General features: G+C 41.0%; 1 protein-coding gene across 5 annotated transcripts in view; it reads left to right on the top strand.

The window, feature by feature from the left end:
• CSNK1G1 (casein kinase 1 gamma 1) overlaps nucleotides 1-25,296 on the top strand; it is a 260,942-nt gene that overhangs the window by 109,515 nt on the left and 126,131 nt on the right. For 4 of the 5 annotated variants that reach the window (XM_084640922.1, XM_084640920.1, XM_084640919.1 and 1 more), the window contains one exon: nucleotides 9,050-9,119. The exons of the other annotated variant lie outside the window; for it this stretch is intronic. In XM_084640922.1, the coding sequence (XP_084497048.1) occupies nucleotides 9,050-9,119 (70 nt within the window). The remainder of the gene's footprint in view (nucleotides 1-9,049; nucleotides 9,120-25,296) is intronic. 5 annotated transcript variants of the gene reach the window in all.

The raw sequence follows: 25,296 nt of genomic DNA, 5'->3' as shown, positions 1-25,296 counted from the left end.
TGGTTATCAGGGGAAAAGGGAGGGAACTCAGAAATAGGGACCAGATTTCTTGTATTTGTGTAGTAGCTCTGAGTGCATAACTGCTTAGTCACTAACTTGTTCAGATAGCTGTACAATTGAAATATTGGCACAAATGATACTGGCACAAAATAGGGAGAAATGGGGCCAAGAGTGGACAGCAGTGCTTAGTGAAGACATGGTTAAGAGAATGCTTAAGGTGATGACTGGGGAGCTGGTCCAGAGCTGAGTGTCTAATTCATTAATTAGAGAGGAACCATGTTACAGTTGGATCTGGTGGATTGTGAACTGTCAAGGTGAAAAGCCAGGAAAATAGTATTGAGATTGGAAGAGAAGGGAGAGCCCATAATCAAAATCAGGATGTCAAGAATCTTCAAAACACTTTACAAACATTAACATTTCTTTCCATTTTCACAGATGTGGAATCAGACAGAAAAGTTTGGCACCTACTTTCTGAAATTTTTGAAGTGTGCAAATGTGTTTCTAGCTTGCACATGCAGCCAACACACTCTGTTCACTGCACATAGAAATTAAGTGCACCTGATGCTTTTAAAAAGCTGGTGTGGGTGGTGTTCCCAGTCTACCTGCGGAGTCTGTCAGAACCAGAATTAGGTCTTGTGGGCTCCTCAGATCATACTGTACAATAAAGATCCAATTTGTAAACTCATTCATTTAAAGAGTGTACATGAAATAGGCTCCTGCAGCTTTAACAAAAACAGAAATCCAGCTGTTCTGTGCTTTTGTTTTCTACACTAAGCAGGTTTTATGAAGATTGTTTAGCAATGGTATAAATAATTCCCTTCATGGAAAGAAGCCAGTAATATACAAAGGACTCTTAGACTAAAAATTATTACATGTAGTTCTGTCTCACTCACTAGCAGAGGCTTCTACAAGGCTTTCTTTTTAAAATTTTCTTTGGCAATGACTCAGCTGAGCTAAAGTCCTAAGAGAATTTTCTGTCCTTGAAAATAACTTGAAGGTTGACAGGGAAATAAAATAGCTGTGTGATCAGCATATTCTTCTGAAGAAATTTGCTTTAGGGGAACAGTCTTTTCTTTTTGTGTGCATCATTGGGGTCAAGTCAAAGGAGAGCATTCTGTGCAAAATCTCCTACTGCTCTGACTGTTCTTGGGATTCTCTCTGGAATCCGAGAGTCAGTGCTGCAGTTCTGCCTGTATTTTTTTTATCCCTCCAGAGCCCCCTGTAAAGGAATCTTAGAATTCCTGTTAAATCTAAATGGGAGGCAAGTTTAGGAATCATGGTATTATCTTTGATAAATAAAAGCCAGCATTCCCTGTTCTAATCTGTGGAGAGTTACCTTTGTGGGTGTTGGATTGACAAAACTAAGAATCTTTGTAGATATTGTCGTGCATCTTCAGAGTTTTTTCTTCTTGCATCTTTTCTGCCAGTTGAAACCATCCATCCCCATTCCTCCCTGCATAAACACTTTTTGCCACAGAATTTACTTCCACCACTTAAAGGAGGTAGTCTGGTTAGTGGGTCTACTGGATGGATAGATTTCTCATCCAGTTCTGTCACACAACCGGATTCCAACTTGAAAATGAGGGGTTTATGTAGCAAAGCAGTAGCCTATTTCTGTTCCATGCATGGGCTGAATAGCCTTGATGATGATAGTCCAGCTGTCTCTTTCTAGACATTTAATCATGGATTAATCTCTGGATATTTGAGCACTAGAGATTTCAGCCCAAGGCAGGTCTTTTCTGCCAGGGAACAAAGAGGCTTGGCTGGGGTTTGAACAACTTGTAGGCAGTTCAAGTTCCAATCAAGATCTTTCTACTAATTGAAGAGGAGGCCTTAACCTGTATTTCTTACTCAATGGAAATCTGTGGACATTGGGGCCTAGAAACCTTGCAGGACAGGACATGGTTTGAAAATGAGACTAGAAACTGAATTATCTGCTCAGGTCTGCCCTTCCAGTTAGAGCTCAGCATATTGCATCAGTGTGGGGTAAACCTGTACAGCTATTGCCTGCACTCAGTACCTTCTGTGGAGGCCTAGAAGTCTTAACTCACTGGGGCTGCAGTTTAACATCTTTTAATCAACATTAAAGTCACTTATAGATAGCAACTGGTTTCTTTACAGGCAAACTTCTGCTAAGGTCTAGGTTGATTTAACTTTCCCATACTTTTAAAACTGAATTTCAGAAGCAGACTAGGTAGATCTTTGTCTTATTGGATTCCTTGTCAGGTTATGAACCTGTTAAAAAAGTTGAGAGTAGGAAATGCTAGCTTTTTTTCCATATGTAGGAAATGTCACCTCTTTCCATCTCCCCCATACCTGCTGGGATTCTTTGTGTTCTGTATTAATCTTCTTTCTTGGAGGCCCTTACCCTATTAACAATCCTACCATGGCCATAGGATCCCTCTCCGCTTTCATTATTACTGCAGTGTCAACACTGGGTATGAGCAATAGGTTAACGCACTAATAGCTGAACCGTATTCAGTCATTGGTTTTCAGATGTAGGGTGGATTTAATTTAAATCACTAGTCAGGAAGACTTGATTTAATCATGGATTTATACATAAGTGCATTCTTGTTGGTTGTTGTAACCTTAATACATATTCTTCACAACTCGGAGATAGATGTAGGTTTCCTTTTTAGAAGGTACACACTATACATTTTTAAAGTGATTTATTTTGAAAACTTCAGATTAGTTTTACAGCTATATCAGAAAATGAATGATTGGTTGCTTCAATTACCTTTGGTGAATGAAGCAGATGTTTGAGGTCACTGGGAGGTGAACTATCTCCAATTCAACAGGTTACTTATTAATATTTGGAGGACTTTCTTGCCATGCTGTATTTTAGGAGGCGAACATCATCAGACAGACATTTAAATTGTTTCATTTAACTAAAACAACTACATTATGTATTCAATTTCAACAAAAGGAAAGAGTGAGCCCCTTACTGAATGAGGGAGGCAACCTAGTAACTTTTTCCACATCCTGTTAATGTACTCAATGCTTTTTTTGCCTCCGTCTTCACAGATAAGGTCAGCTCCCAGACTACTGCAGTGGACTGCACAGTATGGGGAGGAGGTGACCAGCCCTTTGTGAAGAAAGAAGTGGTTTGGGACTATTTAGAAAAGCTGCATAAGCACAAGTCCATGGGGCCTAATCTAATGTAATCTAATCGCCTTTTATGATGAGATTACTGGTTCTGTGGATGAAGGGAAAGCAGTGGATGTATTGTTTCTTGACTTTAGCAAAGCTTTTGACACGGTCTCCCACAGTATTCTTGTCAGCAAGTTAAGGAGGTATGGGCTGGATGAATGCACTATAAGGTGGGTAGAAAGCTGGCTAGATTGTCGGGCTCAACGGGTAGTGATTAATGGCTCCATGTGTAGTTGGCAGCCGGTATCAAGTGGAGTGCCCCAAGGGTCGGTCCTGGGGCCGGTTTTGTTCAATATCTTCATAAATGATCTGGAGGATGGTGTGGATTGCACTCTCAGCAAATTTGCGGATGATACTAAACTGGGAGGAGTGGTAGATACGCTGGAGGGGAGGGATAGGATACAGAGGGACCTAGACAAATTGGAGGATTGGGCCAAAAGAAATCTGATGAGGTTCAACAAGGATAAGTGCAGGGTCCTGCACTTAGGACGGAAGAACCCAATGCACAGCTACAGACTAGGGACCGAATGGCTAGGCAGCAGTTCTGCAGAAAAGGACCTAGGGGTGACAGTGGACGAGAAGCTGGATATGAGTCAGCAGTGTGCCCTTGTTGCCAAGAAAGCCAATGGCATTTTTGGATGTATAAGTAGGGGCATAGCGAGCAGATCGAGGGATGTGATCATTCCCCTCTATTCGACATTGGTGAGGCATCATCTGGAGTACTGTGTCCAGTTTTGGGCCCCACACTTCAAGAAGGATGTGGATAAATTGGAGAGAGTCCAGCGAAGGGCAACAAAAATGATTAGGGGACTGGAACACATGAGTTATGAGGAGAGGCTGAGGGAGCTGGGATTGTTTAGCCTGCAGAAGAGAAGAATGAGGGGGGATTTGATAGCTGCTTTCAACTACCTGAAAGGGGGTTCCAAAGAGGATGGCTCTAGACTGTTCTCAATGGTAGCAGATGACAGAACGAGGAGTAATGGTCTCAAGTTGCAGTGGGGGAGGTTTAGATTGGATATTAGGAAAAACTTTTTCACTAAGAGGGTGGTGAAACACTGGAATGCGTTACCTAGGGAGGTGGTAGAATCTCCTTCCTTAGAGGTTTTTAAGGTCAGGCTTGACAAAGCCCTGGCTGGGATGATTTAACTGGGAATTGGTCCTGCTTTGAGCAGGGGGTTGGACTAGATGACCTTCAGGGGTCCCTTCCAACCCTGATATTCTATGATTCTATGCGCTGCATCCGAGGGTGCTAAAGGAGTTGGCGGATGTGATTGCAGAGCCATTGGCCATTATCTTTGAAAACTTATGGCGATCGGGGAGGTCTCGGATGCCTGGAAAAAGGTTAATATAGAGCCCCTCTTTAAAAAAGGGAAGGAGGAGGATCCAGGGAACTACAGGCCAGTCAACCTGACCTCAGTCCCAGGAAAAATCATGGAGCAGGTCCTCAAGGAATCAATTCTGAAGCACTTTGAGGAGAGCAAAGTAATCAGGAACAGTCAGCATGGATTCACCAAGGGCAAGTCATGCCTGACTAACCTAATTGCCTTCGATGACGAGATAACTGGCTCTGTGGATGAGGGGAAAGCGGTGGACGTGTTGTTCCTTGACTTTAGCAAAGCTTTTGATATGGTCTCCCACAGTATTCTTGCCAGCAAGTTAAAGTAGTATGGGCTGGATGAATGGACTATAAGGTGGATAGAAAGCTGGCTAGATCATCAGGCTCAATGGGTAGTGATCAATGGCTCCATGTCTAGTTGGCAGCTGGTATCAAGCGGAGTACCCCAAGGGTTGGTCCTGGGGCAGTTTTGTTCAATATCTTCATAAATGATCTGGAGGATGGCGTGGATTTCACCCTCAACAAGTGTGCAGATGACACTAAACTGGGAGGAGTGGTAGATATGCTGGAAGGTAGGGATAGGATACAGAGGGACCTTGACAAATTAGAGGATTGGACCAAAAGAAATCTGATGAGGTTCAACAAGGGCAAAGGCAGAGTCCTGCACTTAGGACGGAAGAATCCCATGCACTGCTTCAGACTAGGGACCAAGCGGCTAGGCTGCAGTTCTGCAGAAAAGGACCTAGAGGTTACAGTGGACGAGAAGCTGGATATGAGTCAACAGTGTGCCCTTGTTGCCAAGAAGGCTAACGGCATTTTGGGCTGTATAAGTAGAGGCATTGCCAGCAGATCGAGGGACATGATTGTTCCCCTCTATTCGGCATTGGTGAGGCCTCACCTGGAGTACTGTGTCCAGTTTTGGGCCCCACGCTACAAGAAGGATGTGGAAAATTGGAAAGAGTCCAGTGAAGGGCAACAAAAATGATTAGGGGGCTGGAACACATGACTTATGAGGAGAGGCTGAGGGAACTAGAATTATTTAGTCTGCACAAAAGAAGAATGAGGGGGGATTTGATAGCTGCTTTCAACTACCTGAAAGAGGGTTCCAAAGAGGATGGATCTAGACTGTTCTCAGTGGTAGCAGATGACAGAACAAGGAGTTATAGTCTCAAGGTGCAGAGGGGGAGGTTTAGGTTGGATATGAGGAAAAAAATTTTCACTTGGTGGGTGGTGAAGCCTGGAATGTGTTACCTAGACAGGTGGTGGAATCTCCTTCCTTAGAGGTTTTTAAGGTCAGGCTTGACAAAGCCCTGGCTGGGATGATTCAGTTGGGGATTGGTCCTGCTTTGAGCAGGGGATTGGACTAGATGACTTCCTGAGGTCCCTTTCAACCCTGATATTCTATGAAACAAGCATATGAATTTTTGAATTTAGTTAAACATTAAGGTTTTTTTTAAATCAAAATAGTTAAATGAAATATTTAAAAAAAAAACAAATTAAATCTACTACATCAGCCAGGTCAACCTGAGAAACTTAAATTATTGGCTTGTGCAGCTAACTCAGTCATCTTCACCTTCATTTTCCTGTTTCTTCATAATCTGGAAAAGAAAAACAAACCTTCCTGCTTTTTCAGGTCCCAAACAATTTCTCAATTTGGAATGAATTAGTCCAAAGGAAGAAAATAGTCTTTCTACACCTGCAGAAGAAACTACTGCTGTTAAAAGTGAGATGATCACTTCAACAGTCTCTGAATCCAGGTGCTTAAGTGACTTCCACCAGTTCACTGGTGTGACTTTCTTTAAAACGTCATCAGCAAACATATATTTCTTGAATGGTTCACCCTTAGATCTGAAGTTTATTATAGTTGGCTTTATGGAGGGATGATTGTTGGATGTCCATGTGATAGCCAACTCCTCTTCTTCAGCAGTTAAGATTTGACCCTGGTACCGAGTATTGAGAATATTTGCAAGAAAATGAACTGTAGGTAGTGCTTGTTCCATTCATTTTTTTAATGCTTGTAATTTAACTCTGTCATTGCATATGTCTCTTTTTAAGATCTCACTCAGTTCCTTCCAAATATCAACAGCATTAGCAATAAAACAGCTATTTCCCTGCATTTTATTCAAGGCAACAGAAATAGGCTTCAGGGTATTCAGCATGTGTTCAACATTTCTCTTAAGCCGAATGTTGAGAACTTTGGCTGTGACGGTGCTATCTATTTTTTCACAGTTTTGTTCACAAACTGTCATTAGATTAGGCCAGTTCTTGATATAGTGCCTAAAACAGTCCACTACTGAGTTCCATCACACGTCTTGTGGGAGAGTTAGCTTGGTTCCTCCCACTTTTTTCAAAGCAGCTGCTGCAAAGTGGTTGTTACGGAAGTACTTTGAAATTTCAACAACATGAGCCTTTATTTCTGGAACACTGAAGCTTTTGACTAGGAGGCACATCAAATGAGCACCCCAAGCGTATATTATTAGCTTGGAACTCTCTTCACTCTCTCCTAAATAATTTTGTCTCATCTTGGATACATTTACAGCATTGTCTGTGGCACATACAACAGGATCATTGTGGACATTGCTCCACCTATCAAGACTCAGGTTAACAATTTTATTCTCTAGACCTTTTGCACTCTGCTCAATTTCTCTTTCATACATTTTATCCAGCAATTTGCGTGCTATATCAGCTCTGTTCGGTGGACTGTGTCCTGGTCTTAATGACTGAACCATGTTAATGAAGTGTGGGTTCTCAATTATACGGAAAGGAGAGTTTGTTGCATAAACAAGCTGGGCAATTTTTTCGTCAATTACCTCTTTTTGTAATCTGCTGGTTCTTATCACAAACTTATCTATGGTTGTTTCTGGATGATGGAGATTTTTTTTCTTTTTGTTGCAGGTCATATACTGTAGCTATGTGACATACGTGTTGTGACCAAAACACTATAATTGCCAGATAACTCTGAAACGGTAGAAAATGAGGGTGATCTTGAAGGTGAATAGTCTTCAGAAGCCTGTATGTTGAGGATGGATTCTCCTAAACAAAATGAGTCAATGCAATTATTTAATTATTACCATACTGCTCATTTAGTATTAGTCATTGCATTCACTGACACTCAGTACTACTTTAAAGGTGAAATTGTAAAAGGAAGATCTGCCAATTTCAGCTATTTATTTTTTATCACAACTGCATCTAAAATGATAGTACCATAGAGTAACAAGTATATTTTTTGTAAACATGAGAATTCAAGAATAGTCCAGAAGGAAGACAGGCAGTCCTTAAGAAAGAAGGATGACATGAAAAAAAAATTTACCAACCTGAAGGTAGATCCTGCATGTTCACACATGTTCCCTTCATCTTCAACAGCAGCTTCCTCCTGAGAAGGAACACTTCTCATGATGATGTTTCATTCGGAAAACCAGGCCTTGCATTTCTTTTTTGAACTGTTTAAATTTTGCACCCATGCCTATCTTACCCATGGGTAGAGGAACTTCATTAAAATATTCCCAAACTGGGTCTCTTTTACGGCCTGCTGCCATTATATGTTTTCCCTTCTAGCGAGAAAATGGTATGGTAGATCTCAAATCAATGAAGGCTACACTCAGAAAGACCTCAAGACTTCTGGAATATGCTGCTCAAACAGTTTCACGTTTGTTTCCACTGCCTGCCCCTCCCTTCTTACATTTATCTCCAGACTTTTTCTCCTTTTTCAGATCTAATCTGCCCCTAGCAATCTTCTATTTTGAAACTTTGCACTTTTAGAGAGAGGTAAGGGGTTGACTCTGTGTACACAAATTTGCAAAGGGACAATAGGGTTGAGGTCTGTTATTTCTCACATCTACCTATCTCTCTACATACCTATCAACATTTTTGCTGTTAACAAGCACGTTATCTCTGGAGACACAAATCCACAGTTTGAGAACTACAAAACTAAGCATCTCTGATGGTATCTTCTAGACTGAGCACTGAGTCCCATTGAGTTGATAGAAAGATTAACCTAAATAATCTATACAGTAGCCTCTGGAACCCAATAAGATTGGGTCCGTAATCCGTGAAGTATTGAAACTCATTTACAAAACTTTTCTTAAACATCACATGAGTATATTGTCTCATACAATAAATTAGGATTTATAATCTCCATTCCATGATGAGGTACCTTTGAGCTATAATCTATCTTTAGATAGGTTTTTCCCTCAAAAAGCATTTTATCAAAAAAATCCGATTTAAATAAAAAATAAGATTTAAATAAAAATAATTTAAATAAGAAAGCTTATGCTCAAATAAATTGGTTAGTCTCTAAGGTGCCACAAGTACTCCTTTTTTTAAAAAAGGTGAGTAGTCTGAAATTAGAGAAGTTCTTCATAGTAAGTGATATAATGTTCTCATAGCAGCTTCTGGGTTTTTTATCCATTCATTTAGATGACCACTAGCAGTCGGTTCTTGTGTTGGACAATTACATGCTGTAGTTTAACTGTCTGGGTGGCAATGGGTTGGCGTAAAATTTAAAAATGTCCATAGAACCAATTTTATTTAAATTTGACCATTTTCTCACTCTCTGGTTTGCAGGAACCAATAAAATCCCGTGCCCCTCAGCTTCATTTAGAGTACAGGTTTTATAAACAGCTCGGCAGTGCAGGTAAGTGAGTTTTTCCTCTCGTCTCATACAGAATGCTTATGCCTGGTTTTCAAGCAAATATTGCTGTAATAGTAACTGATGTTTGTGGCACATGACTGTCATTTGAAAACTTTATAAGGGGCAAATGAATCAGGCCTACCAGTAGCAATCTTTTAGAAGAGATTTTACTGGAATAGTAATTTAGCAGCATGATAAATAAATCCTATGACATTAAAACCTTATAAAGTGACCCACACCCTCCTCTTGTGTAATCTGGGCTATCCAACCGCTGATAATCGCTATGCTTGGTGAATTTGATAACTGCAGATGAGGGTCATAAATCCATAGATGGTGATTGTGTTTGTAATACATGGGGACCTTCACTGATCTAAAAACAATCTAGAACCAATTTACTTTGTACATATCTATGTACAAAGAACTGTAGTATGTCAAGGCACACTCCAGGACTTTCAGTGCTCTGTAACATTCCCACGTGGGATATTACTTCATGGCAAACTGATGTGCTGTAGGTTCACATCCTGGTTTGCTATGCAGTAGCTTGCTCTGTAGACAAGCCCTATCTTGAGGCCTCTGTGCTGTGCTGAGAACTAGGGTAGGAATAAAGAATCTGTTCACAAGAATACACCACTTCTAAATATATTCTGATGTACAAGAAATATTCAGGACTAATTTTGATGATAGTTCATTGACTTAGGGTTTTATATTAAATTTTATACAATTAATCACTGCTTGGATTACTTCATTGATTGAAGTGCAAACTGCCTTTAGCTTCTAGTGAATGACTCATCAGACCTGTGGTGGCCTCTGCTGGACAACTCTGGCTCTTCTGAGGTCTGCCTCAAATTTCCCCTTAACTCAGGCTTTCTTAAAAAGTCCACACAATATAGATATTCAAAACATTTCCCCTTCTAGGGTCCAATTTATTAAGTCCTGCACCAAGTCTTCAAAAGAAAACTTTTATAAAGTCTTCATTCCAGTTTCGGCTGTGCCCAGCCCCTCTTCCCTTAAAGTCTTTAAGATTTCATTTTTCACCCCAGTCACAATCTGGGCACAGCCTGTTCTTTTTAATGGTCTGTCTTCCCTTCAGAGTTCAAACACTCTTCTGTTCCAGTTCCAAGCTGGGCATAGCCCTTTCTGCCTGAGGGTCTGTCTTCTGCTCTCCCAGCAGCTGTTCCCTATTGGTCAGCCTTCTCCACAGCCCTTCTGTGCTGGTATCTTCTACCTGTTATCTTAGAGCCCTACAGGAGCCTTCTTACTCCCTGAAGCATTGGCAGACATCTGCCACCAACCCACCACTATCTGTCTCCCCCATATAAGGCTCACGTGCCTTCCCTTAAACCCAGCTGGGCAACAGGTAATCAGACCCAATGCACTGGACCCTGCTCCCTTTCTTTCAAGGGCCATTCACTCTGACAACTTTCAATAAGCAGAAGAGTTTGCTTTTGTAAGTTTAAAAAAGTAGACTTGTAGATGGAAGGCTTACCAAGGTAAGTGATGTGTGTCCAAGAGGTGGGTACACACTTCAGTCACAGGGCATGTACAACAATAAATAAATTGGATGTTTTCCATATTAAAGCTTAGTCTACACTTAAGTTTTGCTGGCATAGCTATGCAGTTAGAAGGTGGAAAAAAATGATATCCCAAACTGACTTAGCTATGCCAGCAAAAGCCCTTGTGTAGACAGTTATACCAGCAAAAAATTGCTTTTGCTGGTGAAGTTTATGTACTTCATGGAACTGGTATAAGAACTCTGTTACAGGTGTAAGCTCTCTTCCCACTGAAAGGATTTGCTGGTATAGGAATAGCCTAGATAAGGCCTAAATTTGTTTTCCTTTTTTATATGTAGCATTTGTGGTTGGGGCCAGCTGTGGAATTGGAATTCAGGTGTATGTGTTAGGAACAGGGCAAATATTGAAGTTTCATGTCCCATCAGCTTTTTAATAAGGCACTTCTAATATTTGAGCGCATCTAGAGGTTAAAAAGACCATTAAATAGAACACAACACATTAAAAGGAGGACCAACTCTTAAAAAACTTATTTCTCTGCTTCCAAATTACTAGAAATGTTGTGAGAAATCCAATATAGAGGCAGAGTGAATGCTTTCTAGATCTTTGTTTTGTTGATAAACCAGACTTATAGCTTCAGCCCTATTACTGAGGAATTGTGAAAACACACTTATTTCCCTTGGGGATTCTCTATCCCTATTCCACAGAATTAAATTTCCAGCATACAAATCAGATGGCAAAGAATTATCTTCTTAGTTTTTTTTTAAATAGAAGCATATTCTGGAGTTTTTTGACTACATAAACTGGACAAGCACAATATGTGGTCATTTAAAATGTGCAGGCAAAGTAGCCACACTCTTAATTTCTGCCAGAAGGCGAAAAGTTTGTACTGCTGTATTCGTTTTGACGGAGGTTCAACAATCCGATCAGACGCTACTGAAAGCAATAATGGGCGGCAGAAATTACTTTTGTCCTAACAGTGTTGTTGTGCAAAAGAATGGTTATTTCAAAATTCCTACCTCTGTGCAGCTAAATATTTTATCTCTAGGCTACCTAGATAAAATTTCCAGGAAGGTCAGAGCACCAGCAGCTGGAAGAAGGTGTGCATGAAAGAACAGAGATGCTGTTGCTTCAAAGTGGCAGCTCTGTCAACTGCTTTGCATCCCTTTTCATTGAAGGGATTGAGGCAGGGGTTATCCATTGTAACTTTTGGCTGCTGCTGCAGCCTCAAGGAAGAACTAATTTATGATGCAGCAGCAGACACAAACCAAAATTAAAGTTTTTACATACTTTTCCTGAAGAGGGCCTCAAAATGCAGCTGTTTAAAATGACTGTTGTGGCTGGGTTGGTCTTTTTTAATGTTTTTTACTATTGCTGTGTATGAAGTAGTTTAAATTCCTATATTCGTAGAAATTCGAGGTAGAAGAGCCCCCTTAAAACATCTGAGCCATCTTTCTGCTGATGCAGGATTGTTCTCTACAGAAGATCATTTTGTCCAGTCTAGTTTTTAAATGTCTCAAGTAATGAGGCTTCCAACTCTTCCTTTGGTATACTATTTCATATCCCAATTTATCTGTCAGAACAAGTGCCAGCTTCCTCCTTTCTTCGGGGGTGCTCAACCCCCACTCTGGCTCAGGACCGCCACCACTCCACCCCTTCCTCAATCCCCCACCCTGCCCCACCTCTTCCTGGATAACTCCCCCCCTCCCCCCAGCGCCTCCTGCACACCACAGAACAGCTGATCGTGGCAGACGGGAGGCGCTGGGAGGGAGCGGGGAGGAATTGATCCCCGGGTCCGTCGGTGGGCGGGAGGCGCTGACGGGGAGGGAGGGAGGGAGTTGGCTGCCGGTGGGTACTAAGCACCCACTGTTTTTTTTCCGTGGGTGTTCTAGCCCACTAAGTCTGTGCCTATTTCTGTTAGGATTTGTTTCCCAGTATTTAGCCTAAATTTTATAGATTTCTTATAATGCACACCCCTGAGCGATGTAAGTTACATTGACCTAAGTACCCGTGTGGACAATGCTATGTTGGGGAGAGAGCTTCTCCCACTGAAATAGATACCACCTCTTGTGGAGGTGGAGTTATTATGCTGATGGGAGAGCTCTATCCCGTTGGCACCTTCACCAGATGCGCTACAGCAGCTGCACTGCTGTAGCACTTCTAGTGTAGACTAGCCTTCAAATGACCCCACATTTGGATCACTTCCCTACCCTTTACTCCCGTGAGGTATAGCAAATTTCAAAACAATTGGTGTAAATCTACAGATTTTAGGTCACTTAGCAGAGTTGTCTTTTGAACAAGAGGGGCTTCCCCTCCTCAGCTAGAGCAGAGGTGGTACTTCAGTGTAATACCCCCAACTCACATTGCTTTCCAAGAGAGTTCTGCAGCTCAGCACCAGAGGCATTGTCGCAAGTATGAGTACACAGAAGTAATTCTTGAAAAACAGGTTTCAGAGTAACAGCCGTGTTAGTCTGTCTTTGAAAAAAGAAAAGGAGTACTTGTGGCACCTTAGAGACTAACCAATTTATTTGAGCATGAGCTTTCGTGAGCTACAGCTCACTTCATCGGATGCATACCGTGGAAACTGCAGTAGACATTATATACACACAGAGACCATGAAACAATACCCCCTCCCACCCCACTGAGCTGTAGCTCACGAAAGCTCATGCTCAAATAAATTGGTTAGTTTCTAAGGTGCCACAAGTACTCCTTTTCTTCTTGAAAAACAGTTACCAGTAAGTAATTAACCCTTTTCTTGGAGCACTTCCTTTGGACACTGCTAGCTCCCTACTGTTTCCCTTGTCCCTCTTACAGTAATGTTTTCCCAGTATGCCTTTCTAGGACTGCCTCTTTAAATTTGCCAAATAGGTGCGGCCCTGAAGTGGCTGTCGTGCAGTTTACTTCTGCTTGCTGCAGCTCTCTGCTTGCAAGCTGGTAAGTATCTTTTTTTCTTCAGCTTTTTTTGTCTTTGTTGAGTGAAACCTTTAGTGGTAAGGTGACCAGATGTCCCATTTTTTGGGATTTTTTTGTATATAGGCACCTATTACTCCCAACTCCCATCCCATTTTTTCACAGTTGCTGTCTGGTCACCCTATCTAGTGGCCTACAACCTTTTTGTTTTTCTTTCTGCCATTTTACCTCAGTGTAGATAGTCCTATGAAAGTCCTTGTTTCTAGTCTGTACTCAACTGGCTAGTTCACATAGCCTCCTACAAAAGGAGCTACTTTTCCTTCTGTCTTTATAAAGGGCAGAGTGTGAGAGGTGTGGCTGCCAGAGGCAGTTGGACTAATTTGTGTTTAATAACCTCTATGCAAACTAACCATATTTACTTTTCCTTCAATGTTGATCTTAGAAGGAGTGGCCTGTCAAAAAACTGCATCAACATGACTATATCTGAAAGAGGGAAAAAAGCCTTTTAAATGGTCTCTCCCTATAGCTCAGTAGTGTGAGCCTGAATGAATGCTTGTGAGCATGTATCCTACGTAAAGGATGCTGAGGCTGTTCCCAGCTACGTACAGTATTGAGGTAAAACAATCTTACTTGCTGGAGGGTTGTCACCTGGGAGCTAGTGTTCAGTACTGCATCCATCCACACTCCTTTTGAAGGTTATGGGAGCACCTGGACACTTCTGCCATGAACTTAAACCAGTTCTAGTCAGGTGCAGGACCAGATGGTTAGTCTGAGGCTTGGTTCTGTGCCCTGCGGGCTCCATTTTAAGATCATTGCATTCCATGAACCCCTCTTCTTAGTGTGGCAACTTCTCCACTCTACCAGCAATGGGTTGGCCATTCCTGGCCCTTTAAGAACATAAGAATGGCCATACTGGGTCAGACCAAAGGTGCATCCAGCCCAGTATCCTGTCTGCCGACAGTGGCCAATGCCAGGTGCCACACCTGACCACTGGACTTCCTTCTTGCTGTGAGGCTTTGGTCACATAATTGGCCAGCCCTTCTGTTTCTGTACTGGCAGGGTAATTGTGACACTTCTCCGAAGCACCCAGGGTTGTAAAGTACCTTGCTACCATCTCCCATTAGCATGAGGAAGTCTTGTTTCTATCTGCCATGGGTCAACTCCTTGTCTCGCTGGGCAACACAAGCATTCTCCTCTAGGCCTTGCACACCCTGCTTTGTCTTCGGGTTGGCAATAGGCATACTCCAACATCTGAGTGTGTCCAGCCCCTGTTCTACTGGACATTCACTGTATTCAGATTTTTTACTCCCAAAGGAGCAGTACACCCCAGTTTACCAGTTACAGTCAGATCACCCCTCCACTTAACACACAACACTTAAGTAAGTTTATAGTGAAAACACGTGAAAGTTTATTTAACCAACCACAAATATTTGAGTAATAGCAACTAGAAGTATTGGAAGCAAGTGCTTACATATGAAATAAAATATCATGCATTCTAGACCATAAACTTTATTAAGATATTCTTATGTCTAATGAAATATGGCTTGCCAGTGTTTTTTCAGCCAGGCAGGCTGTGATCCTTTTTTCATGAGACAAGCCATACTGTCTGCTTGTTTCCTAAGTGAAATCTTCCAGGGTGTCTTTGGTGTCCTTAGATCAGGATAGTCCTTTGTTCTTTTCATAAACAGGACACCCTCTGCTGATTGTTTTCTTCCTGTGGCCTCCCTCTCCTTGATTTCTGCAGTCTTTTAATCAGCATCTGGCTCTGTGTGAGACACACAATGACCAGACAGAGCGATTAGTGTCTGATACTTCCTGCTTGAAAGGAACCTGTTGAAGACCTGTTATCTCTTGGTTTCCTGCCTTAACTCCAAAGCGGTGAGAAAGTAATTTCCAGTATAGATACATATCTCCTTCAACAATATCTGTACTTACATTTTGAAATGATTGCAACGCCCATTGGGCTACTGTTCCTTGATAGAGAACTTACATGGCATCCTTTGGTGAATTTAAGTGTGCATATGTGACCCAGGCGATCCTTGTAAAACCTTGTGCATCCCCTGTGCCAGCTGGCACCAAGAGGTTCCAGGGTGACAGTATTGATGTAGAAGTCTACACCATATAGGGCGTTCCAGTCAGCCCCCAATTAGGCCCCAGCATGTCTCTTGTGGCTGATGAAAGTGGTCCAAATCCAGCTCTGGTTTCCCCATGCACTGTCAATCCTAATCACTCATATATAACCTTTTTCTTGAAGCCTCTGAAGTTAATGTCTGGGTAACAGAGTCATAAGCACTCTCTATTAGTTGTCCTACCAGCTGCCTCTCAAGGCTAAATTGGGATCCATCAGTTCAATACACTGAAAGGTCAGTTTGAAGCTGGTTATTGTGTGTGACACTAAAACTGTATCACCCCTTCGTCACAGCTGCTGAAAAATCTTTGCTGCTGTGTCCTTTTGGTCTGCTGGCCAAGTCTTCCCTTCATTCAGGGTGGCTCCTTCCAGCTGGCCCAACAGAATCCCAAACTTCTGGTACTCAGGTAAGCAGTGTCACAGTTCAGATCAACTGTACTTGTATTACCCCCTCCACGGTCTAGCAAGGGCACCCACTCTAAGCTCCATGCTCCTCAGCTGTCCCCCTCTCTTGGGTGGAGACATGCATTTCCTGTCTGAGGTATTTCAAGGCTGCACAGTTCGCTGATTATACTGTGCTATCCTCCAGTGAGGCAGACTGCCTAAGTGGTCAGTATCTGTATTTTGCTTTGTCTTCAGAGGCTAATAACAGTGTAGTTGCCAACCGTTACAAGTTACTACACAGTTTGTTCTAAGCAAGCACCTTTATTCTTGTATCAAATGTGTGATAGAGAAAACATATTAAAAACAAAAACCAGAGATCACCCACTAACTCCAACAAGAGTTCTGGCTAGTGACTAGTCCTTCAAACACACAAAGGGGTTTTCCCATGGTCACCAGTTCACAACAACTTTTGCTCAGAACTAGCTCTGTACTGTCTTATGAGTCTTCAGGGGCCAAAAACCTTCTGGCCTTCCCTAAGGATTGGGGCTCTCTTGGACTACAGGTCCTGTCCATTTGCTGGATCAGAAAGAAGGCCCTGAGTCAGTTTTAACTCGAGCTAGTTAACCAAAAACCCTTTCTTTGTCCATTGGTCCCTGGAGAATTCAGTCTGAACTAGTATATTGTGAGCCTCTCACCTCCCTGGGCTTGTTCCCCAGCCCAGAGCTCGACTCTCAACCTGGTGTATCCCTGCAGCAGCAGCCATTGCTGCATGTGCTCTCTAGCAGACCATGTGGTTCCTTCTACAGTATATGAGGAGAGCGGGAAATGAGGCCAGGGTATCATTTCTGCTCTCTAGCTAAGGAGAGTGGGGAAGGAAGACTGGAGAGAGGCCATCTTCTCTCCCCTTTTCCCACCAACCAGCTGGGGCTCTCTGGGGAAAGGGACAGCTTTCAGAACACAAGTGCAGATCTATGGAGTGTAGGACTCCACACTAGGAACTGGATCTTGCAGGGCCTCCCTTCCCATTCACAGGATGATTTCAATATCAGCTGCTACATAAGCTATTGGAAAACAATGAAACAGAAAATGCCCAGTCTGGTTGAAGTAAGGTAGATATAGATATGTACTAAATTCACTGCTGTGGGTAAGTTGGTTAGATCTAGAAGTTAATCACCTGGACAAATCACAAGACATCTTTGGAGTAAAGCAATTGCTATGGGCAGAACGCGGAACTGAGCTCTAAGAGAGCATAGTCAAGAACATCGTGAATATAAAGTAGGGCTGTCAAGCGATTAAAAGTAATTGTGATTAATCGCGCTGTTAAACAATAATAGAATGCCATTTATTTAAAGATTTTTTAATGTTTTCTACATTTTCAAATATATTGATTTCAATTATAGCACAATACAAAGTCTACAGTGCTCACTTTATATTTATTATAAATATTTGCACTGTAAAAATAAAAGAAATAATATTTTTCAATTCACCTAATACAAGTATTGTAGTGCAATCTTTGTCATGAAAGTTGAACTTCTAAATATAGAATTATGTACAAAAATAACTGCGCTCAAAAATAAAACAATGTGAAACTTTAGCACCTACAAGTCCACTGAGTCCCACTTCTTGTTCAACCAATTGCTCAGACAAACAAGTTTGTTTACATTTATGGGAGATAATGCTGCCTGCTTCTTGTTGTCAATGTCACCTGAAAGTGAGACCTGGCATTCACATGGCATTGTTGTAGCTATGCAAGATATTTACATGCCAGACGCGCTAAAGATTCATATGTCCCTTCACGCTTCAACCGCCATTCCAGAGGACATGCGTCCATGCTGATGACAGGCTCTGCTTGACAATGGTCCAAAGCAGTGTGGACCGATGCATGGTAGTTTTCATCATCTGAGTCAGATGCCACCAGGAGAAGGTTGATTTTTTTTTTGTGGTGGTGGTGGTTCGGGTACTGTGGTTTCTGTATCGGAGTATTGCTCTTTTAAGCATGCTCCACACCTCGTTCCTCTCAGATTTTGGAAGGTGCTTCAGATTCTTAAACCTTGGGTCGAGTGTTGTAGCGATCTTTAGAAATCTCACATTGGTATTTTCTTTGCGTTTTGTCAAATCTGTTGTGAAAGTGTTCTTGAAACAACATGTGCTGGGTCATCATCTGAGACTGCTCTAACATGAAATATATGGCAGAATGCAAGTAACACAGAGCAGGAGACATACAATTCTCCCCCAATCAGTTCATTCACAAATTTAATTAACACATGATTTTTTTTTAACGAGTGTCATGAGCATGGAAGCATGTCCTCTGGAATGGTGGTTGAAGTATGAAAGGGCATATGAATGTTTAGCATATCTGGCACGTAAATACCTCGCAGTGTCAGCTACAAAAGTGCCATGCAAAAGCCTGTTCTCACTTTCAGGTGACATTGTAAATAAGAAGGCAGCATTAGCCCCCATAAATGTAACAAACTTATTTGTCTTAGCGATTGGCTGAACAAGAATTAGGACTGAGTGGACTTGTAGGCTCTAAAGTTTTACATTGTTTTGTTTTTGAGTGCAGTTATGTAACAAAAAAAAATCTACATTTGTAAATTGCACTTTCACGATAGAGATCACTCTACAGTACTTGTATGAGGTGAATTGAAATACTATTTATTTTGCTTATCGTGTTTACAGTGCAAATATTTGGAATAAAAAAATAATATATAGTGAGCACTGTACCCTTTCTGTTGCAATTGAAATCAATATATTTGAAAATATAGAAAAACATCCAAAAATATTTAATACATTTCAATTGGTATTCTATTGTTTAGCAGTGCGATTAAAACTGTGATTAATCAAGATTAATTTTTTTAATCGTGTTTGATTTTTTTTTGAGTTAATCACGTGAGTTAACTGTGATTAATCAACAGCCCTAATATAAAGACTTTCCAAAATGATTAGATATTCACAATAAAATTCCTGCCAAACTGAGTTTAGTTTTGAGGAGACAGTACTTAGGAAACAGTTCTACATTGCTATTGGGTTCCACAAAGAATGGAAAGGGAACAGAGCTCCAAGCGAAGGTTAAGAAAAGCTGTATTTTCAGATTCTCTCAATATAGAGCATCTGAACAGCACTGAGTAAGGAAGATGTGAGTGAGAGGAATAAATTGATTGTCCATCTATCCCAGCAGAATGAGCTGCAGAGAAGGATGTTTCAGAGTACTTTAAAAAATGGAAATATTTCTATGCTGAATGTCAGGTGATCTATCATATTCCATTAAGATATTTCCATTTGGGTACATAATTCCTTCTCCACAGCTACTAAAAAAGGAAATATGAATCTATCAATGGAACCCCCACTCCCTAGAAATCTTAGAATTGTAGGACTGGAGGAACCTCGAGAGGTCATCCAGTCCAGTCCCCTGCACTCAAGGCGGGACTAAGTATTATCCAGACCATACCAGACAGGTGTGTCTCTAACCTACTCTTAAAAACCTCCAATGATGGAGGTTCCACAGCCTCCCTAGGCAATGAAAAAGGACTGAGATTTATACCAAAAGCTTTACTTGCCCCCCCACTTACCTCCTTGCAGTTTAAATAGTAGCTTGAACTCTGTAATAACCTAAAGTTGCTTATCTATAGGGTCACATTGAAAAGTTTGTATAACAAATTGGACTAAATTCTGACTTTGGGGCATGTGTGCCTGAAAAGCTGTAACTAGGAGACCTGTGGAATGAAAGTACTGTATCCTGACTCTGGGTTACCCAAACCTGAGTTGGCCCCCAAAGTAGGAATTGGGGACACAACCCCTCCATTTGTGTGTACCCCTGATTTTATTAATCACTCCTCTTCATTCTCCCCCATTGAATACTCGTGTTCTTGCTCAGAAGCCCATGGCCATCCAGGGTGTTGGAACAGATGATAAATACTTTTGCACTTTTAGCACCTTTCATCTGAAGATCTCAAAGCGTATTTCAAAAGTGAGAATGATATACCACTCAACAGCTTGAGGGAACTAAGGGAGAAGCAGTGGCTTGCCAAGGGTTATAGAGCCAGTAACAGTGGCAGTGTGTAGAATAGTAACTAGGTCTCTTGACTTAGTCACCAGACCACACTGCCTCATGTGCAATATTCACATTTTGAGACCAAATGGGAAGATAACATTTCCCCTAAAGAAGAAACAAAAGGACTAAAAAGCATCTGTTGCAATATTTTGGATGTTTGGTATTCTCTTGCCTCTGGTTAAGAAGCTCGTGCTGAAGAGTTAAAGGTTTTCTGAAGTTCTCAATCTGTGGATGCTACATATTCACTAAATTTACCATGATAGGGTTAGAATACTGACAGCAAACTTACCATATTCCTATTGTTGCTACTCATCTAAAGAGAGGATATACTGGCTGCCATTTCAGAACATTTTTTAACAGCATTGTCTAAGATACTATTGTGACGGTGCCCCCCATAAGACTTTATGGAAATATACTTATGAATGAATATGACATAACTAGAACGTCTTTTATGCTACATATGCCATGTAACATATCTCTGTAAAGGTTATGATCTACTGAATCTATTAATCCTATTTGTATGGATGTATCATTTTTGTATTCAAAGTTATGAATATTGGCTGCATACTTGTTTGATTCTGAGTAGGTTTTAGCAGTTGGTCAGCTTCCTGAGAAAAGACTATTCTCAGGAAGTGCCCAGTCAAGAAGCCCTTAAGCCAACAATGAACCTGGAGATGCCAGTCCACATCTGGGCTTTCCCAGGAATGTGGCTCGGCTGGTAAGAAACTCAGTCATGTGTGGGCATGTGACTTGCCCAGTTGACTCCAAAACTCCATTTTGTAGCTGGACTTTGCATAGGAGAGAGGAGGGGATCTCCACCCACAAGAGAGAGTCTATTTAAACCCCTGGGAGACCCCTCCATTTTGTCTTCAGCTGGCTAAAGAGGGAGCCTGTCCACCCCCAAAGATAGCTGAAAGAAACTGGAACAAAGGACAGTAACTACAGGGGGTGTGAGTGATTGCTGGACCCAGACTAGAAGATTAGTCTGTAAAAGGAAGCTTACTGGAACTGGTGAGGTTTTTATCTATATTCAGTTTGATTAGAAAAAAACTTGCATCTTTTATGTTGCTTGGTAATTCACTTTGTTCTGTCTGTTACTACTTGGAACCACTTGAATCCTACTTTTTCTGTATTTAATAAAATAACTTTTTACTTATTAATTAACCCAGAGTATGTATTAATACTTGGGGGGGGGGCACAAACAGCTGTGCATATCTCTCTGTCAGTGTTATAGAGGGTGAACAATTTATGAGTTTGAGGTAAAACAGATTTATTTAGGGTTTGGACCCCATTAGGAGTTGGGCATCTGAGTGTTAAAGACAGGAACACTTCTGTAAGCTGCTTTCAGTTAAGCCTGTAGCTGTTAGGGGAAGTGGTTCAGACCTGGGTCTGGGTTTGCAGCAGGCTAGCAGGTCTGGCTCAAACCAGGCAGGGCACTGAAGTCCTCAGCTGACAGGGCAGGAGCAGTAGTAGTCTTGGCACCTCAGGTGGCACCTCCCAAGGGGTTTCTGTGATCCAACCCATGTCAACTATATTTTAATCCTGTACTTAAACTCAAAAACAACAAAAGTATGTGTTAGCAAATGTTGACTTTCTATTGGTGCAAACTCTGCTCCATTGGAACAATCTCAAAATTTTCTTACAGCAAAATAGCCAATGGAACTGTTAGACGTTCAAGAATACCCTGGGCTTCTTCCCAGTCTCTAATTCTTAAACCCTTATTCAACATTTTGACCTTAACTTATGTAACTTGAACAGTAAGATGTATTGCCAGCCATTTACAGGCTTCACTTTAATGCATTGAGATAATGTTTAAACATATACCTAGTGCCAGACTGTTTCTGCTTGATGCATGTGCAGTGAAAACAAGTTTATTTCTGTTCAATAGCGGCCTATTTTTATACTAATCTGCTTGACATCTGACTTAAAGAAATTGGGCCTTGACAAAGACTTGGTTCCTGGGAGTTGAGTATCAACATTCTTACATTGTTAAGTAAAATAGCTTCATTTAGCTTAAACGTGGAGTTTTACTGTGCTGCCACTCATTCTGTGAGCCATATTCTACCTGGACAGATAAAATATTGTGACCACCAAGTGCTATTACTTCCTACCCCCACCCTGTCAAGTTTGAAATTGTTCCTGCAGACAACTGGGGAGAATGTTGAGACTATCCCTGTTTTGTCTGGATTTCTCAGTCTGTCAGAACCTTGTCTGTCTTTAGTACAGCAAAATCCCATGAGGCCTTGTGTGTCTGACCAGCCATATAAGAGATGTCACAGCAGCCAGGGACCAGAGGAAAGGGTTGGGCCTACTTTCTTTACTTCCCTAAGAACAAATCTGTTCTCCTGGGACACCAAGTCCACTGGGTAGTCTCATCACCCTTCAGCCCTGCAGCTTCATCCAGTGAAGTGGCTCAGCAGCCTTCTGACATCAGCAAAATTGAGTCAAGATTATTCTGTTTTCATTTCTTTTTACATAAACTGAACGCATCCTTTTGTCCTTCTGCTCAGTGTGACCCTTCTGCCACTCTTCCACATCTTCTGGCCACAATGGATCCTAGCCTTCTCCTCTTTCGCTGCCCCATACTTATCCCCCCTTCTATACTTCCATCTCTTTCCTTTCACCCCTTTGTTGCGCTCTCAAACCCTACCTCTTCCCAACCTACACAAACCCACAATAATTATACTTTTTTCATAAACAAAAAAACAGTAGATTGAGTGAGGGATAGTCTCTGTATTTTATACTAGTATATCTAAGGATTCCACTGTTTTTAAAGTTTTATTTTCAGTCTGTATACCACTTTTTCTGTAATGAAATATTTGAAGTCCTTATCCATTACTGTTTTGGACCCTTTCTGATTTTCTTTGTATGATGATATTGAATGAGGAAAAACATCTCAACTTGCTGTTTGAGAAGCAGAATCTTTGTCAGAAACGATACCCCAGAGAACTATATAGGATAATGTAGAGAACCGTCATCCTGTTCATGCAAGTCATTTAGTATGTCTATGTATTTTCCCATATATTTGTAGATGTATGCTAGTCTATAGTGTATATTAAATAAGCATCTTCAGAATGCATATATTTTCAGTAAATTTTATTTTCATCAGTGAGTGCCTTATTTGCAATATTCTGTTCACCTTGTGCACCAAACTCTTAATTCTGCTCACCGTTGATTTTTTTGGATTTACTCTGGCACAAATTGACTTGTAAGTACAACTATGTAAATGCAGAGTGAGGAACTGGTCTGCAGGACTCTTCCCTCTTTCTCTGAACACCATTCAACAGTGCACCGAATGTAGCAAATGTTCTGCAGTATTCAAAAATTTGATCATGTAATTAAAGACACTAAGACATAATTTAGATTTTAAGACCAGATGGGGGACCATTATTGTGTAATCTGACTTCCTGCATAACACAGGCTATAAAGCTTCACCTAATAATTCCAGCATCAACTCCATAACTTCTGGCTGAGCTAAAGCATATTATTTTTTGTAGAAAGGCACCAATCTTAATTTGAAGACTTTCATGTGATAGAAACCCCCCCACATCCCTGTGTAATTTGTTCCAATAGCTAATTACTCTCTCTAAATTGTTTTCACCTTTTTCTAGTCTGAATTTGTCCGGTTTCTAGCCATTGGATCTTGTTATGCCTTTATCTGCTAGATTAAAGATCCCTCAACTAGCAGAAATCTGGCCCATGTGTAATTATTTGAAGACTGTGATCAAGTTACCTAATAGCCTTCTATTGTAGGAACTAAATAGATTGAGCTTCTTTAGTTTCTCCCTAAGGAATCTCTCATTGGAATTTCATGGGTTTTCATTTAAAAAAAAATTTCAGATCATGTAATCTTTTTTCTGTTTGTTAGCACTAGAATAATCTATCCTGCACAAGATGTAAAGTTGTTAAGGCAAGGGTTCCTGCGGAGTACTGTCTCAATATCAATATGAGAAAGGGATCATCAAACATCTTAGTATGTTCCAAAATTCCACATTCACTACTGCACCTTTCTTTTAAAATGTTGTTTAGCAATTTACTGAACATGCTTGTAGTAATCCAACTAGAAGTCAGGCAATTCAAAACTGACTTTCACTTAGATATTGAAAAGCACCACTGCTCCAAAAGGGCATCTCCCTGTCAAATTTAAATGTTGCCACCCCCAACATCTAGGCATTAGAGCTGAAAAAATATTTTAAGTTGCTAGAATTATTTTTATAATTCTCAAAACTTTTTTCTACTTTTGCTTAAACTTACAAAAAAACTTACCCTCAGACCAGACTTGGGATGCTTCAGCAAAAAATGAAAGTTGTATAATTCAAGCAACTGAGTAAGAGCCTTTAGAATGGAAATACATAGACAATGGACAAGCAGGGGGAAAAGGGAGGAGGTGTTGCATTATAAATCAAGAATATGTACTTTTTTTTCTGAGGTTCAGAAAGAGGTGGAAGGCAGACCAGTTGACAATGTCGGGGTGAAGATAAAAATGGAAAAAAACAAACCAAATCAGCGATGTCATGGTAGGGGGTCTACTATAGATCACTTTAGCAGGAAGAGGTGGATGAGGCACTGCCAAAACAAATAACAGAAATATCCAAAACACAAGACCTGATGATAATGAGGGACTTTAACTACCCAGACACCTATTGGAAAATAATAGTGAAAGGCAAAACATCCAGTAAATTCTTGGAAAGTATTAGGGACAGATTTTTGTTTCAGAAAATGGAGGACGTAACGAAAGGGTCACCCATTTTATACTTGATCCTGACTAATGGAGGGATTGGCGCAAATGTGAAGGTTGAAGGCAGTCTGGGTGAAAGTGATCACGAAACAAAGATTTTATATCCTAAGGAAAGGAAGCAGTGAGGGTAGCAGAATGACAATCTCTGCTGCTGCTTTTCTTTTTATCTCTGCTGCTGCTTTTTTTTTTTTTTTTTAATTAGTAGATACAGTTCCGTGGGAAGAAAATCTAATCCAGATGCAAAGGAAAAATAGGAAGAATAGTAAGAGGCCAGTATGGCTCCATCAGGAGCTCTTTAATCTGAAAATCAAAAAGGAATCCTAAAAAAGGTGGAATAATGGGCAAATTTCTAAGGATGACTGACTACAAAAGAACAGCACAAGCATGTAGGGACAATATCAGAAAGGCATAGCTAAGACACAAAATTAATTATACTTAGCAAGTTCCATAAAAGGCAATAA

The sequence above is a fragment of the Lepidochelys olivacea genome (assembly GCF_965140295.1).
Source record: "Lepidochelys olivacea isolate rLepOli2 genome assembly, chromosome: 10".
Lineage (NCBI taxonomy): Eukaryota > Metazoa > Chordata > Testudines > Cheloniidae > Lepidochelys > Lepidochelys olivacea.
Note: the sequence above shows the minus strand (reverse complement) of the source record. Positions and strands in the feature narration are given on the sequence as shown.